The following is a 15,146-nucleotide window of genomic DNA, read 5'->3' as shown; positions in this document are numbered from 1 at the left end:
TATATATATACAAACTTCGATGTTTAAAATTAGATGGATAGCTGAAACAAATAATATAACGTAAATTTTTGTATTTAAACTTCGCTTCGATTACAGCTCTTTATATTATAATTCGCTTATAATCCTCGGCCCCTCGTTCGGGATCTCCACTTGACCGGAGCCACACGCCTCATCGCCCTGCCGGACACAGAAAAACGGGTGATAGTGCTCTTACCGTGAGTCCCTATTTCTCTTCGTTGGCAATCATGAACACTTGCGCGGCTTTGCCGGGATCCCTCGCGGTGGGATTCGCTTTTCATCCGTGCCCGGCGATCACCGGAGTTGCAGGTCATCAGAGGAGTTCTGGCCATGCCGGAGTGCATCCACTCTGCCCAAGGAACTCGAGATTCGGCTCAGTGATATGCATGGCACCAGAAGAGGAGAAGATAACCCGCCGTTCGCCCCTTGATTTCCCCATCGTACGCTCTCCTCCCTTGTTTCCCTTTTAGTTTATTTCTCGTCTCGTTCGATTTCACTTTGCGATGCCCAACTCCTAACCCTAAATTAGAGTTCTTTTGTTCGAAGCCGAAATATGTGTCGTGTGTGCGAGGTTGTTATTAAATTATCTCAAAGTTAAAAATAAAAGGGGCATTCACATACATATCACCCAATTCCTATGTACCGACTACGATGTAATTCTTATGGAAAGCGATTTAGAAATAGGTCTGGCGGGAGTCTTACAGGAGATGGCTGTAATGCAGGAAATGGATGCAACCCATGTGTTGTAAGTGATGGCTATGACACAAGAAAATGTTATTATGTATATCTTGTGGATGAAGGTATGACACAAATAAAGATTATGGAGCAAGTCTTACTTGTGAGCAAGCAGGAGCAGCAACTGTTTCTATGTTTTCTTGGAGGATTTAAGCAACCTCATAGTTTTGTAAAATCTACCCAAATGAATTGAAGGAGGGATTATTTATATTTCTCATGATTATAGGGCTGTCAACGATCCAATTTCGAGCTGATAAGGGGAGGCTCAAAATCGGATCGAAATTAAATATTATGGATCGAACTTGAACACTGGATCAATAAGTTTGATTTTTTATCCGGCTTGGATCGAAATCGATCGATTATCAAAATGCTCAAATTATAAATGTGCCGACTCAAGTGTCATATTTTGGCTCGTGAGTCTGATCGATCCAGCTCGAACACGTTTGATCCGACTCAAACACATTCGCTCTGGCTCGGATACATGATCGATTCGGCTCAAACACGTGCTCGATCTGGCTGAAATCGCTACTCGATTTAGCTCAAAGAAGTGATTGAGCCGACTCGAAATCAAACAAATTATAAATTTACAATTTATAGCTATAAAATACAAAAGTTAAATTACATATAAATGACAATGTAAATTTTGTTCTCAGAAAAAACACCAAAAATAGAAATAAAACAATTTTTTTTTATTTCAAGAGACTTAGGTTTTAGAAATTACAAAATTACAAGGCCAGACATATAATATTTGTGTAAATCAGTAATTAAAATATTACAATAAATTACTCTAAAATACAAAAATTAAATTACATATAACCTAAAATGTTGAAATCTTGATTGATGTCTTACGCTTTCAAAAGTAAATTCTTTCAATAAAAGTAGAACTCGAAAGGAAAAGAAAAAGTTTCAAAATTTTTGAATATTAAAAAGAAAAATAAAAAGAATGAATATATCTGGATTCTAGACTTGAGCATACAACATACCTCATATTTGTGCAGTAATAAATAAAATTAAAGAATTCTTTCATTCACTAAAACTAGACAAATGCAATGCTCCTAAAAATGAGGGAAGAAATAAAAGAAAAAATGAAAGTGAAAAAGTGAGCTCAGATAAAACACCCAGCTTTACAAAGGATAGCCTCGTTCAAGTCATTTTCAAATTCAGTTTATAAGACGTCCAAGCCCAAGAGGTAGATATTTAAACTGAGAGAATTATCTATTAGAAATTCTAAAAACACATAAAATAACAAAATTCTAATTGAAAACAATGAACCACTTGGCCATCAAATAAATTGAACTCTTATTAATAATTGATTGAACTATCTCTTCTTTGTTAGCTATCATCACTGCTCTCAAACTCGAACACAATTGGTAAGGTCTAACTGGTAGTATCCGTATTATCAACAAAATATTTGAGCCAACTATATTAATCCTTCATATATTGAAAAAATGAATCTAATCTCCATAAAATTCTATTGAATAAAGAATTTTCATCAGAATGAACCTCAGAGAAGTAAAATAAAGGAATAGTTACCAACAGACAAGAATAAAAAATCAGATAAAACCAACCAGCCAAGAATCACAAACCAGAAAAAACCAACCAACCAACATTATCCGACACAACTAGAGAACACCAGAGAAAACTATCCAACCAAGACAAAAAAAAATCAACCAGCCAACTCTATTAGCCAGAAAGTCATAGAGAAAACTGTCCAGCTAAAAAAAAATCAATCAGCCAAAATATCTACTAGAAAACTCCACAGAAAACTAATCAACCAAGAATCATTATTCAGGAAAAAAAACTAACTAGCTAACAAACCTCAGAGAAAACTAAACATCCAAGATTCACAAAAAAAAAAAAAAAAACCAATTAGCCAACATTATCAGCCAGAGAACCCTAGATAAAATTTAAAACAGATAACAAATAACAAAAAACAAAAAAGAAGGAAAAAAACAAAAAAAATCTACATAACTTCAGAATGACATAATTACTTAGCCTTACAATGACACAACACAAGTACACAACCCCCCAAGGAATCTTTTATAAGGCTCTAATTTATATAAACGACCAAGCAATTAAAAATTCCTAAATTCTGAGGTCAGGAATTTCCTAGGCTGATGCAGCCAACTTCATCTAAAGTTATCTGACAAGATGATGTGGTTTGAAATTATGAATTAAACATATATTATTGTCTTACTGATAAATTGACATATTTCCAGAAGGTCTAAAAAACAAAAAACAGAAAAAAAACCATACAGGAAAACAAACAGAACCAACCTAAATGCATTGTGCCAACTCCTAACTCTAAAGTTTTGGCCTCCAAAATTCAAGCTAACACTACCAACTGCAGCCTACTAACACCAAAGGTAAGGGCAAATGCCCAACCACCCAACCAGATAATAGAAAATCAGAAACAGTAGAAAACATAAAACTAAAAAGCATGAAACAAAAAACTGAAAAGCATAAAATATAGAACACTTGTTTATCCTCACAATACTCTTATAAACCAATTCTAGATAACTAGTTGAGTCACTGCGGCCAGCTTACATCTTTGTTTCACCAAAAATAAAATTAAATGCACAAAACATCCTACCATATCATCAAACGAGAAATAAATATAATCATCCATTCACTATCGGCAAGACAAAAAAATGTGGGGAACAAGAGATCAAAAAAAAAAAAAAAAAACCATCCTAATACTCAATATCGAAACAGTGTTGCTGTTCATGCTAAATAAAAGAAACAAAAAAAAAAAAAAAACCATCCTAATGCTCAATATCGAAACAGTGTTGTTGTTCATGCTAAATAAAAGAAATAAGCGCACTTTGCATTCTTATTTTATGCAAATGTACTAACATTTCCATAAAATTAAAGAAGCAAGTGTAGTGTATCCAAAGTAAATGCGACACAAACCATATGTGCAACAAAAACATAATTAAGATCAGCACATTTAGTTCCAACTCAGCAACTCCGAAGTCTTAACACCACACACCCACATGGCTACATCCACAATGACCGCAAGCCATAAAATTAAGTTCACAATCCATTCAATATAGCAAGTCAGTAATAGAGATACTCATATTACAGTACATTTAATGTTCTTAGAATCATAGCCCGTAGATTCATAGAGTTACTAACATAGAGAATGTGAAACTAAAATAAAGAGAATTATTGTCGTGATTAATCAAATACTAATCACCACTTCGTTTGAATAACTTTATCAAATTTGAGATTCCACGCTCCAGCCTTCTGGAACACAAGCTACTAAGTTTTATTCCACAAGAATTTGAAACTAAAGTTACAAAAGGTGACTACATATTTATATAAATTTAAGAAAAGATAAATACAATATGTAATAAAAATGTTTGACAATCTAAATTTTATCAAAGGGTCTTTCAATGATTTGTATGATGCTCTAATCCAATTACTACTGCACGCTAAGACATCCAATATTTTTGGTGAAATTGAGCTCTTATAATCATTAAACACACGACCTTCTGTACCAAATGTTGACTCAGAGACACCTGTTGTGATAAGAACGGTACAAATGTCTTTATCATCTTTGAAAGAGTTTTGTATTTCATGATAGACATTTTTCACCACTCCAGATATCAAACTTTAATTCAAGACATTTAACACAAGCTTCTTCTTAGGTCAATCTTTTGTAAAAGTAGAAGCTTAGTTGAATTTAAGAAATCATACAAGTTAACCAAATCATCAAGTGAATTATTACCGTCTCGTGTTGTGATTGATGCCTCAACTTGAGAGTTAGAGGTGGAGGCTTCACTACATGCTATCTATCAACAACATAATAAGAGTACATCTAAAAAAAGTTGATGTTTCATATTGTATTTTCATTCAAAATATCATCACCATAAATTTAATAATAATAGTAATTGATGACAAACAATTTCATTCTAGGATAACATAGAACAATCAATCCAATGGTTTTTAAAATTTGGCTTCATGATCATTGTCATATTGAATATAAAATGAGGTTCAGATTCTCATTCTTTATACAAATATTTTTTTTTAATGAGTATTAAATTTAGATGAAATTTATTTGCTATAAGATAAATTGAACTCAAAAAAATATCAATTATTCGATGAAAAATATGAAACAATTATTTGATCTTATCGAACTGATTCCAGTCATTCTTGGATGACAACCATGCATAACTAAGTTCTCGCAAAACATATTCAAGAAAAATAACTTTATAATGAAATTCAAAGTATTATTTTGTATGTAGAGTTTTAATGTACTTGCGTATCAATCTATAATGACTTTATTATTGATAAATCAATTTGTCTCGTAATCTCATAAAATTTATGTAAGTGACTCAAGGATTATTTTATAAACATGATTGAGTCTAACATTTTTAATCATTTTACCAATTTTTTTCAACCAATCTTGCATCATCAAATTTTTAAAATATGAACAACATGACAAAGTAGAAAAAAATTATATAATGAAAAAACTAGATCTTCTAATAAATAATTACTTCTAATTTCTAATTGTCACGCCCTTGAAATAAACTTTCAAAAATTACTTAAGATATCACAACCCTGCTATGTGGAGGATCTAAATCATTAAAACTAATTATCCTGGAATACAGTTTTTTAATTAGAACTAATATAGTGCACAATAAGATATATATAACCAACAGTTTGATTTGATATTTAACAATCACTAATGAGTGAAACTCTCTTAAATAATTTCAAATGCCTTTCATTTTATCTTTTTAACCTCATATACTTTCATGCATTATTCATTGATAACAAATCTTGAAATTTTACACTAGTTGGGATTGATTGATTTGATCAAAATATTAAATCATAAACGCTCAACCGTCATATTGGTATACTCATGCACAATGATCATATTAGCCTCAATATTTTTTATTTTACTATGATCATATGCAAATGAAACACACAAAATAAAAATGGAGTCAGTTTGATAATATCCTCAGCTATTAGGTTAAAAAGTTTTTGTTTTTTATCTCTATCTTCACTTTTAGTGTAGTGATCTGTCCTAAAATGTCTCCTTATTTGAGATGTGGTGTCAGTATTTTGTTTCACATAAGACATAATTGTTGCATTTTCACTTTTGTATAATCTTCTCATTTTTTGTGAATGATATTTTATTAAAGTGTTGACATACCTCCGATCTTTATCTTTTACCTTTCTTATCTTCATTTGAAGCAATTTCACCCACACTCCTATTAAGGGTTGGTGCTACATCAGCATGAGGCTGACTTGTAGAACTATTAGATTTTCTTCGAGATTAAGTAGTTATTGCTTTTATAAAAAGTTACAACATTAAGTTAAAAAAACCAACAATTACATCATAAAGAAAGCTCAAAAGAAATCTTAAATAGCTAACTTGGTTTTATTTGCTAATTCACAAGAATTAAGAAGAGTAATCACTAGCAAATGTCATCCAAATGTTAAGGCTAAGAGCAAAAGCATCATTGACCGTAAACCATAAAAAAGAGAGTAGACCTTATTGAATATTAAAAACCCCCACCAAAAAAAAAAAAAAAACCGAACAATCCAACACCAAGAAGTCATTTCTAAAGCTAGTTCAAATAATAAGCTGTATATCTTTGAAATTGAATCAAGTTAACTACATCAACAAAATATGGTGATCATAAAAAATTGAACCAAAAGAATAAACAAATATTTACGAATTGTAAGTAAAAAAAAGCTAATGCTCATTTGATTCATCCAAGAACGCAAAGACTAGAATAAGGAATTGTAAAAATATAATGCATGTATGTACAACCTTCCATCTCTCACCATATTTTAAGCTATAAAACTACCATAATGCATGTATATGTGGCCCAAAGACTAGAATAAGGAATTGTAAAACATATTGCTGTATGTACACTAAATTGATACAAGCTTTACAAAATTTCATTTTTTCCCTCACAATTTAATTAGCTTCCTAATTAATAATCTCACCTAACGCTCACCTACCACATCCCACCTACCGCTCACCTACCGCTCACCTACCTCTCACCTATCGCTCTCATGGTTTCTATAAATAGTCTGTTATGATTTGTCATAATAAAGCCAAAGCCGAGCAAAACCAAGCATGGGCCAAGCCAAGTTCTCTAAGCTAGAAAGAGAGGAAGAGAGAGAGAGAGGAGAGAGAGAGAGAGGAAGAGAGAGAGAGGAAGGAAGAGAAAAAAATAGAGATTTTCTTGTAAACGTCGAAGTGTTCGATGGTGTAATTCCTCGAAGAAATAAAATCCTCTGCAGCTCCGTGGACGTAGGCAAATTTGCCGAACCACGTAAATCCGTGTGTCGCTCTGGTATGCTTTTTGCATGCAATTTTCTCGTTCTATTTTTCGTTTTACTGTCGGCGTTTTTCACAACACACCAGAGCCATGATTTCTCACCTAGGGCTAGGGTTAGGGATTTTGAAATGAATGGAATAGCTCGCTGTTGGGGGGTGGGAAGTGATATAACATATTTCGAATATAACCTAGGGTAAAACGTAAACCACATCCGTATTTCAGCCGCTGTTTGAGTATCCACCGTTCGATGAATCATATGGGTAATTAAAAATCCAAATGTCCTATCCGCTCGTAAGCCGCTCGATCTGATCCGAGGCGGGCTCAAAATCAGATCGAAATAAGTCCGATATGTGGCTTTGGATTGTGTTTTTCGATCTGAGCTCAAATTCGAATCAAATTTCGAGCGATTAACGATCTTCGAGCTAAATTCTCTACTCATGAATGGTATTTTGGTCATCATTTAAAAATTTCCTCAAATTTTACTATAATGGATGACACATATTGCACCATCTTTGTGTTAAGTTGTGATTGAATGATGCTGCCCTTGGGCTTACTTAGTTGGTCCTCTTAGACCATAGCTGATTAAAGTGATCAACATTTATTGCATTTTTTATTGGTAATCCAATTATCTCATGTTGTTGAACTTGGTAGTATGAGCACACCAGTTGTGACAGATTAAAAATTTTAATGGTTAGATTGACGAGAATTTTAGGAAGAATTTTCATCTCCAATTTGGATTGCCAAAGAATGAAAAGAATATATTAACATTTTATATGGATAAATTCCTCTCCTTGAGGGGGTCTTAAAAATAATCTATAGAACAGACTGAACTGTGAAGTGTTTGGGGAGCATTGGGTTTGAGGAAGTTTGCCACGATGTGTTTCTAATAATCCTATATGATGAGCCCGTTTAGATGCCCCTTGATTTTCATTGATGGTGAAGCTACTTCAGCCTTTTTAGGTTGTGCTTTGAAAGGGCTCATGCATGGCTCCTTGCCATTTGTGCCCATTGGTCAAATCTGGTGAGGCTTATTCATTCGTAACCAGCAAATTTAGATGTTTGAAGGGGCTTTTAATCATCCAATTAGGTCAATTTCTTGGTTTACGGGCTAGTGACGATGTGTCAAACGTAGTATGTGTATTTTTGTGTTGCTTTAAGCTAATTTGGTTTTCAATTTATTTAATTTTGAACAAAAGTAGGCATTTTTTTAGTTCCTTTAATTTGCATCAGGATGCTGCTTGATCATATATAACTTTCTTATGATCCAATAATTAGGATATCGAGCAAATGAATTTTGATTTGTTGAAGTTCTTGTTCTGATTCTTTACAAGGTACATGTCAAACCTGTGGTGGAAAGATTCGAACTACAAAATTTCTCTCTTATAATATATGTAGTTTAAGATACATAAACATTTCCAGTGAGCATTTTTCTACGTTTAACCATAAACCATGGTGATCATACGGAGTTTGCATTATGAGAAGCTTCCATGCCCATTCATGTTATGATTAGAAAGCAAAACTATTGCAATCATTAAGCAGTTTCTGAAGTTTAGAAATCTTGGAGTGCTTTGATTTCACTAAATTGGAAGAATTCTTGCACATAATTAGCTTAAAGGAACATTGTTAGCACCCCACATAAGGGTTCCCATCCTCCATCAGCTTGCCACCATGGCCAATGCCAACAAATAGACAAATAAAGCAAATACAAGATGGAAAATACAGAGAGGCATATTCTCAATTATGTGAATTATAGCTTTAGAATAATAATAAAAAAAACTAATTTAAATTATTTTTCAAATAGCTATTTCCTAAATTGCACTTTCCAACAATTGTGATGGCCACGATTGTGAGCAATAATTTGTTGCAAAATGCTAAAGGGCTCTTTGAACAAATGAAAATGTAGTTGTCACGATGCTTGAGAGAGTAATTCCTACCATTGTTATTTTGAAGAGATGGTTGTATAAGGAACCAAAAATGAGCATGCAAATTCGTACTAGACAGCAGGTTTTTATCTTTCAAAACTTCTTTAAAATGGCTGAACCCCTTTATGAGTTTGTCACGAGTAATCTTTTGTGAGACTTTATATCAACTATGCTCTACATATGAACAGTAAATGATTTGAAATATAAAAATAGAATAAGATCATAATTTTGGTATTTAGATTTAGTGGAGATCAAATGAGTATGGAGAAGTACCCAAAATTTAGGCTTGTTCTTTTTATATACATTTAACCAAAGCCAGGTTTATAGGGGAAAAATAAATGAACATTCTATGAATTATGAATTCTATGCCAAAAGTCTAATGTGTTGGTGTCAACAAGAGGCAGCTAGTTGTTGATGTGGATATGGATTCCAAATTCTAGATAATGATCTAAAATTTAAGACTGTGACTAAGATCTGAGAACAAACAAGAATACAAAATTTGAAAACTTATAAGCCTTAATCAAATGTGCTTCTAAGGATTCAGGTGGATGCTCATCCAAAAATTGTTCTGTTTCTTCGTTTAACAAAATGATATGTTTTCCGCGTTAGAATATTAAGGCGTGTTGGATCATCTAACTTGAAAATCATTTATTCCAGGAATTATAAAATGAAATGAAAAGGACTTAAACAAACAATTTCAAATTATAACATGAGTTTTCTTATTTTTATAATATATTTCTTATTATTTAAATCTTGAATTTAATTTGCATTAATTTGATTGCTTTTGATGATGTTACTACAATATCAGATGGAGAGCTTTGATTTTATATTAGTAAAATACCAAGCCTTTTTTGGCAGTAGTGGTATAGAAGTACGGATATGGCCATATATAAATACTGGACTTATACTGCTGCTGCAGGAAGTCCCTTGCTTTTTATTGAACTTTTAGTTTTGGGAGAGACTTTGCCAACTTGGTTGTTTCAATTTCATTTTCTTATTTTTAAAGTTGAGGCCTCATTCTTTGTGGGGATTGGTGTTAACTTACTTAAAATAGGCATTACAACAGATACTGCTGCATCTTTCTTGAGTTATGACTTTTGTTCTACCTTGACCAACAACAAAAGCATGTGGCATTTACAGGCATAGCACCCAATTCTTATGTATTTACATATCTAACACCTAAAATTTATCTTTTACATTTATACTGCCCAAATCTTTCATATCACATAAAAATATCACTATTTTAACTTTTTAAAAAGTGAAATACACCTTTTCATGTATAGGAAAGGTACCATATATATAAAATTTAAAGTTTAGATGTTAGATATGTAAATGCAGAAGAATTAAGTGGTATGTATGTAAATCTTCCCATAATCATTCATACCAGAAGAGGGTACTGTAGCATTGATACCAGAATTAACCCAAACTACAATAGAAATGAAATATTGTTGCTGAAATTCAAAACGGTTACAACCAAGAATCTTCAAAATAAGAAATAAACAACAAACAAACATAAACAATACCCTAGGGTGAGGACGAACGTGGTGTACCTTGATTGGGCAATAGGAGGGATGGCTGGCTGGGGCGTGCGACAACGACTAGAAGGCTGATGTGAATATGCGGCAACAACAGGTGGATTGGGCGTTAGGTGCAACAGTAGGTGGGGGTGAGGGGTTGTGCGGGTAGCAGGGTTGAGGATTGGAGCATTGGGAATGGATGGTATTATGTGTGTCTATGTGCGTTTTGTATGTGTGTATGTGCGCGATGGCAAGGCAAAGAACTGGTATTGGAGTTGCGGATGGGAGGAAGTAGATGGGAAGCGGGTTACCACTTTTCAGTGGCTAAGAGTAGAGGGTTGTGGGATAGATAAATGGTTGCAGGGAGATGCGCGAGAAAGTTGGCGAAGATAAGTGTCTCTACGGGATCAAGTTACAACCAGAACACCCCTCGAACCTTTGGAGGAGATCATCAACTCGAACGAGTTACAGTCGAAACACCTCTTCGTCTTCAGATATAGCCCTTGAAGGTAAAGCATCTATCAACGACTAGCTTGGACTAAAACTAACCCTAAAAAAAACAAATGACCTATTTATAATAGTAGATAAGGTGGAAGAGGCCCCTCCCCTTAGACAGTAAAACCAGTCCCATCTAAGGCCGGTCACATGATGAACCGACTATTTCAGCTCCTCTAACCCCATCTCAGGCTTCCGGAATTGGGGGAACTTCAACATCATTCGTTGAAGCTTTTGTCTGCCCGTTGTCGTTGATGGAGTTGTAAGCTCTCGGGGCTAAAGTATCTTCTATTGCATCTCCAGTAGTCCCTACATCCCACTATTGGGTGCACTGTCTCTCAAAACATTGGAGGAGCTTCATCCTGTGGGGAGCATACATCCATATTGATCTGCTCTTCTGGGGGTCCACTACTGAACTGAACTGAGTTTGTGTGCCATGTTTATACTGTTGAATTCTCCCGAAGTAATTCGCAGTTGGCCCAACCTGATCTATAGTGACGATAGCCTGAACCTATCTAAACGGTATTGGTCATGGTGAAAAGATATTGACCATGATATCCTAAAATGCTCTCTGTCGTGACTGTCTTGTGTTTGGTACTTGTGTCTCAGTTCTAGCATGCTCAGTCATTACCAAATTTAGTCCCACAAATATTGTTTTGTTGGCAAGGGCGCCTGTGATCTTGGGCTTTGCTGAAGAGAGAAGAATGATGTGCTTCCCATTATTGGTGAAGGAGTAGGTGTTTCTGACTCCGTCGTGTTGAGTTCTACGATAAACCAACCGCGGTATCCCCAACAACAGGTGAAGGCATCCATGGGTACCACGTCACACCACATCTGATTCTACAGTTGACTTCCGATTGAAAACTTCACTAGACACCTCCGGTCAATGTAGACCTTGTTTTCCTTCAGCCATGTCATAGAATATGGCTGGGAGTGCCTCTGAGTTATGAGGCTTAACTTCTCTACCATCTGTGTAGATGTCACATTCTGAATGTTCATCGATGTTGAGACTGCACACCTTCCCATTTACGGTACAACGGGTGTACAATAGTTGTGGCGAAGCCACTGCAGATCCCTTGTTTCCTCAGTCTGTAGGATCTGTCTAATCACAAATGACTCTCCTTCATTCTGTGGAACATGATTTATCTCACATTGTTCTTCAACGGTCTCCTCCTCGCTAACCTTCTCCACAATGCCCTGCTCTGTAAAAGATACATCTTGGCTCGTTGGGCAGCTGAAAGCTACGTGCCCAAATCTGTGGCATCTGAAGCATTTTCTGGCGGGGACTAAAGTAGGCGCACTACTCTTTTTGAAGTATTTTCTCATTGTGGGTGGCTCTTCTTTATCTAAACCAGTTTTTTCAACTTCCTGAGGCATGTTTCTGCTAATGTCTCCAACTGTGGGTGATTGCTTAACCAGTTGTGGTCACTACTCTGTTTCTGTTGTCTTTCCACTTTCAATGCTAAGGTCTGGACATCTCTAAGTGAACAATAAGGTTGTGGCTATCACCAGCGGTGGATCACACCCCATCGATATCAAATGTTTTCCTCTAATCCCCACATTTGAGGCAGCGCTTCCTCTCGCTGGGAGGGGAAATTATATTACTAATTCAAGCACTGCTCGTGGTTCAATTGACATGCACGAATATAGTTATGGAAAAGCTCCTGCTTCTAATACAAAAAAAGGAGAGTCATCCTTCACTAAAGCTACTCATTTCTCTTAAGAAGTCATAGCAGTTGAACCGTTTTATGTTATTAAACCGATTAAACAAAATATTATTGACATTAATCCTGAGGATTATAACATAAAAAATCAAAATGTCTTATTTGAAAGATATTTGGGAAATGACATTTCTCTATGAATCTTTCATGGGAGAAGCTCAATAAAAAAATTTAATTCAGCTAAAATATGTCACATTTGAAAATATCAAAGACGATGCGACACATTCGATTTTATATGATAAATGTATTATACAAAAAAAAATTCATCATAAGGATTGGGGCTTAACTCTATTCCAAGAAATATTTATCTACTTTACTGTAAATTTACGACATAAAGTTGTAGTTAACTGTTTGACTTATGTACAAATAATGATGAAACTTTTGTTTCTTGTAAGCTATTTATAAAAATACTCTTGGTTCATCATTATAACTTAAAAAGCTGTTTGCGGAGATCTACTGGCTTGGTTCTACAGATGGTGGAGATATTTCATGAATCTTGATATTTTTCCCAAATCATTAAAAGTTATTACACTAAATGAGTTGAAACTTCTCCTAAAATGAGAATTATTAATTCAAAAAAAGTATTATAGGAACATAGTGTTGTTTATTTCCTTACAGATTATCAAATTCCTTAGGATTGGGCTTGGACGACAATCCTGGGAAAATAGACATTCAATCATCTCTATCTTTGAAGATAATTTTTGTTCAAATGATAGACTAGACTTAATGTTAATGAGAAAGACATCAAATTAAGCCAATTATTCAACATATAAGGCTACTCAATCCACATCAACAACACCTACTAATGTTGGATTATCAATTAATAAAATTCATGAAGATATTTATAATAAATACCCGTATAAAAGTGAAAAATGGATCTAGAGGTGTATTATGGAAATTTACCAGGAATAATCTCAAGAATTGTTTATAACCCTGATATTTTTTTTTGAAAGTGACGAAGAAGGCATGTCACTTGACAGAGAATCAGTGAACGACAATGATGATCTTGACAACCGCAAGGGACAAGCAAACTAATTGAGAAAGTGACTGTCATAATTGAATAATATTTTATAAAGTTATTTTATAAAAGTCGTTCTCATAATTAAGATTTTTTTTAGCCAAAAAGAAATCTTTTATTTTAAAAGTAAAGTCACATTAATAGATTTTTTCTGGCACTAAAAAAAATCTAATTAATGATATTTTATTTTGTTTGAAGCCCGAAGTCTGAGTTCTCGACTATATAAAGGACTAATTTGTAATGCTTTGGTGTACTTAGTTTTAAATTCAGTCTTCTGTGTACTCTATCTCCTTCATCGAGTCTGTAAAAAGTTTCAGCAGTGTAATTATTTAAGTTTAATAAATTTTAAGTTTTTTTTTGTATTTACCTCCTTTTATTTATCCAAACTTATCTGGTATCAGAGCTGTGTCAGGCTAAAAGGCCTAAGTGAGCTTTAATAAATCAGTGTTTATAATAATTTTCTGCACAAATTTTGAAATAATAATGTTATGACAATAGTAATGTTATTATGGAGGAATGCTTCAGGTAGTCATGTTATCTTGTACTCATGTGTTTCTCCTTTTCCAAAGTTCTTGAATTTTTCGTTGCATTTAGGTGTAAAACCCCGCTTATGTGTTTGAAGGAAAGTAAATCCTATATGATGTTGATTAAACTCAGTAATCTTGGGGATAAGACCCATTTGAATGATTCTTCTATTTTAATGGTATATTATCTGGAAAACCCGAGAACACATAACTACTAGCTCGAATGAGAATGAATTAAGCCCCACTTATCTGGTATAACAATGACAAGTATTGTGCAATACAAAATTGCTTGAATCTTGTTGTATATATTATAGTATTACTTCGTTGTGTTGCAAAATATAATTATAATAACTTGTCCCTTAGAGACCTCTATTTCTCTTTGTATGGCTTCGTCTTTGAATTTTAATACGAATTCTTCTATTATGACTAGAACCTTCTTCATGAGGCATAGTCCATTATTGATGAGTGTCGAAAAGGCAGAATACCCTCTTAATGAGGAAAATGTAAATATATGGTTCATTCCTAAAGTAGATAATATCTTATCTACATAATAGTAACTTTTGATTTCAATGAAAAAACCTCTATTAAGACTATAGAATAGATCACAATATATCAAGCTGACAAACAATCTATCTATTAACAAAAGAAGACTTCGATAGCGAGATTTCAAATATATTCATATCAGTTTCATTCAAATTGCATTCCAACCACTCACCTTAAAATGTTTAAATATATCACTACTTGCTTGCTTGAGATTTAATAGATGCCTTAATTGGGCTCAATCTCTCATTGGTGTCATTGAAACTAGTCCATGCCACGGGTCAATCTATTTTAGCACCTTTCCTAATTTATGTGCATCTTGACGGACGCTAATCTCTTTGAAGCCGCCAAATT

At 34.0% G+C, this 15,146-nt stretch overlaps 1 protein-coding gene across 1 annotated transcript in view; it reads left to right on the top strand.

Annotated features, from left to right (window-relative positions):
* Positions 1 to 101: 101 nt before the first annotated feature.
* Positions 102 to 15,146, top strand: part of LOC110029363 (proline-, glutamic acid- and leucine-rich protein 1-like) — a 28,761-nt gene continuing 13,716 nt past the window's right edge. The window contains exon 1 of the mRNA XM_020731624.1: positions 102 to 458. Within this exon, the coding sequence (XP_020587283.1) occupies positions 246 to 458 (213 nt within the window). The 5' untranslated portion in view covers positions 102 to 245. The remainder of the gene's footprint in view (positions 459 to 15,146) is intronic.

Source organism: Phalaenopsis equestris, unplaced genomic scaffold, assembly GCF_001263595.1.
Source record: "Phalaenopsis equestris unplaced genomic scaffold, ASM126359v1 Scaffold000002, whole genome shotgun sequence".
Taxonomy (NCBI): Eukaryota; Viridiplantae; Streptophyta; class Magnoliopsida; order Asparagales; family Orchidaceae; genus Phalaenopsis; species Phalaenopsis equestris.
The sequence above is the reverse complement of the archived record's forward strand: the minus strand, read 5'-3'. Positions and strand labels throughout refer to the sequence as shown.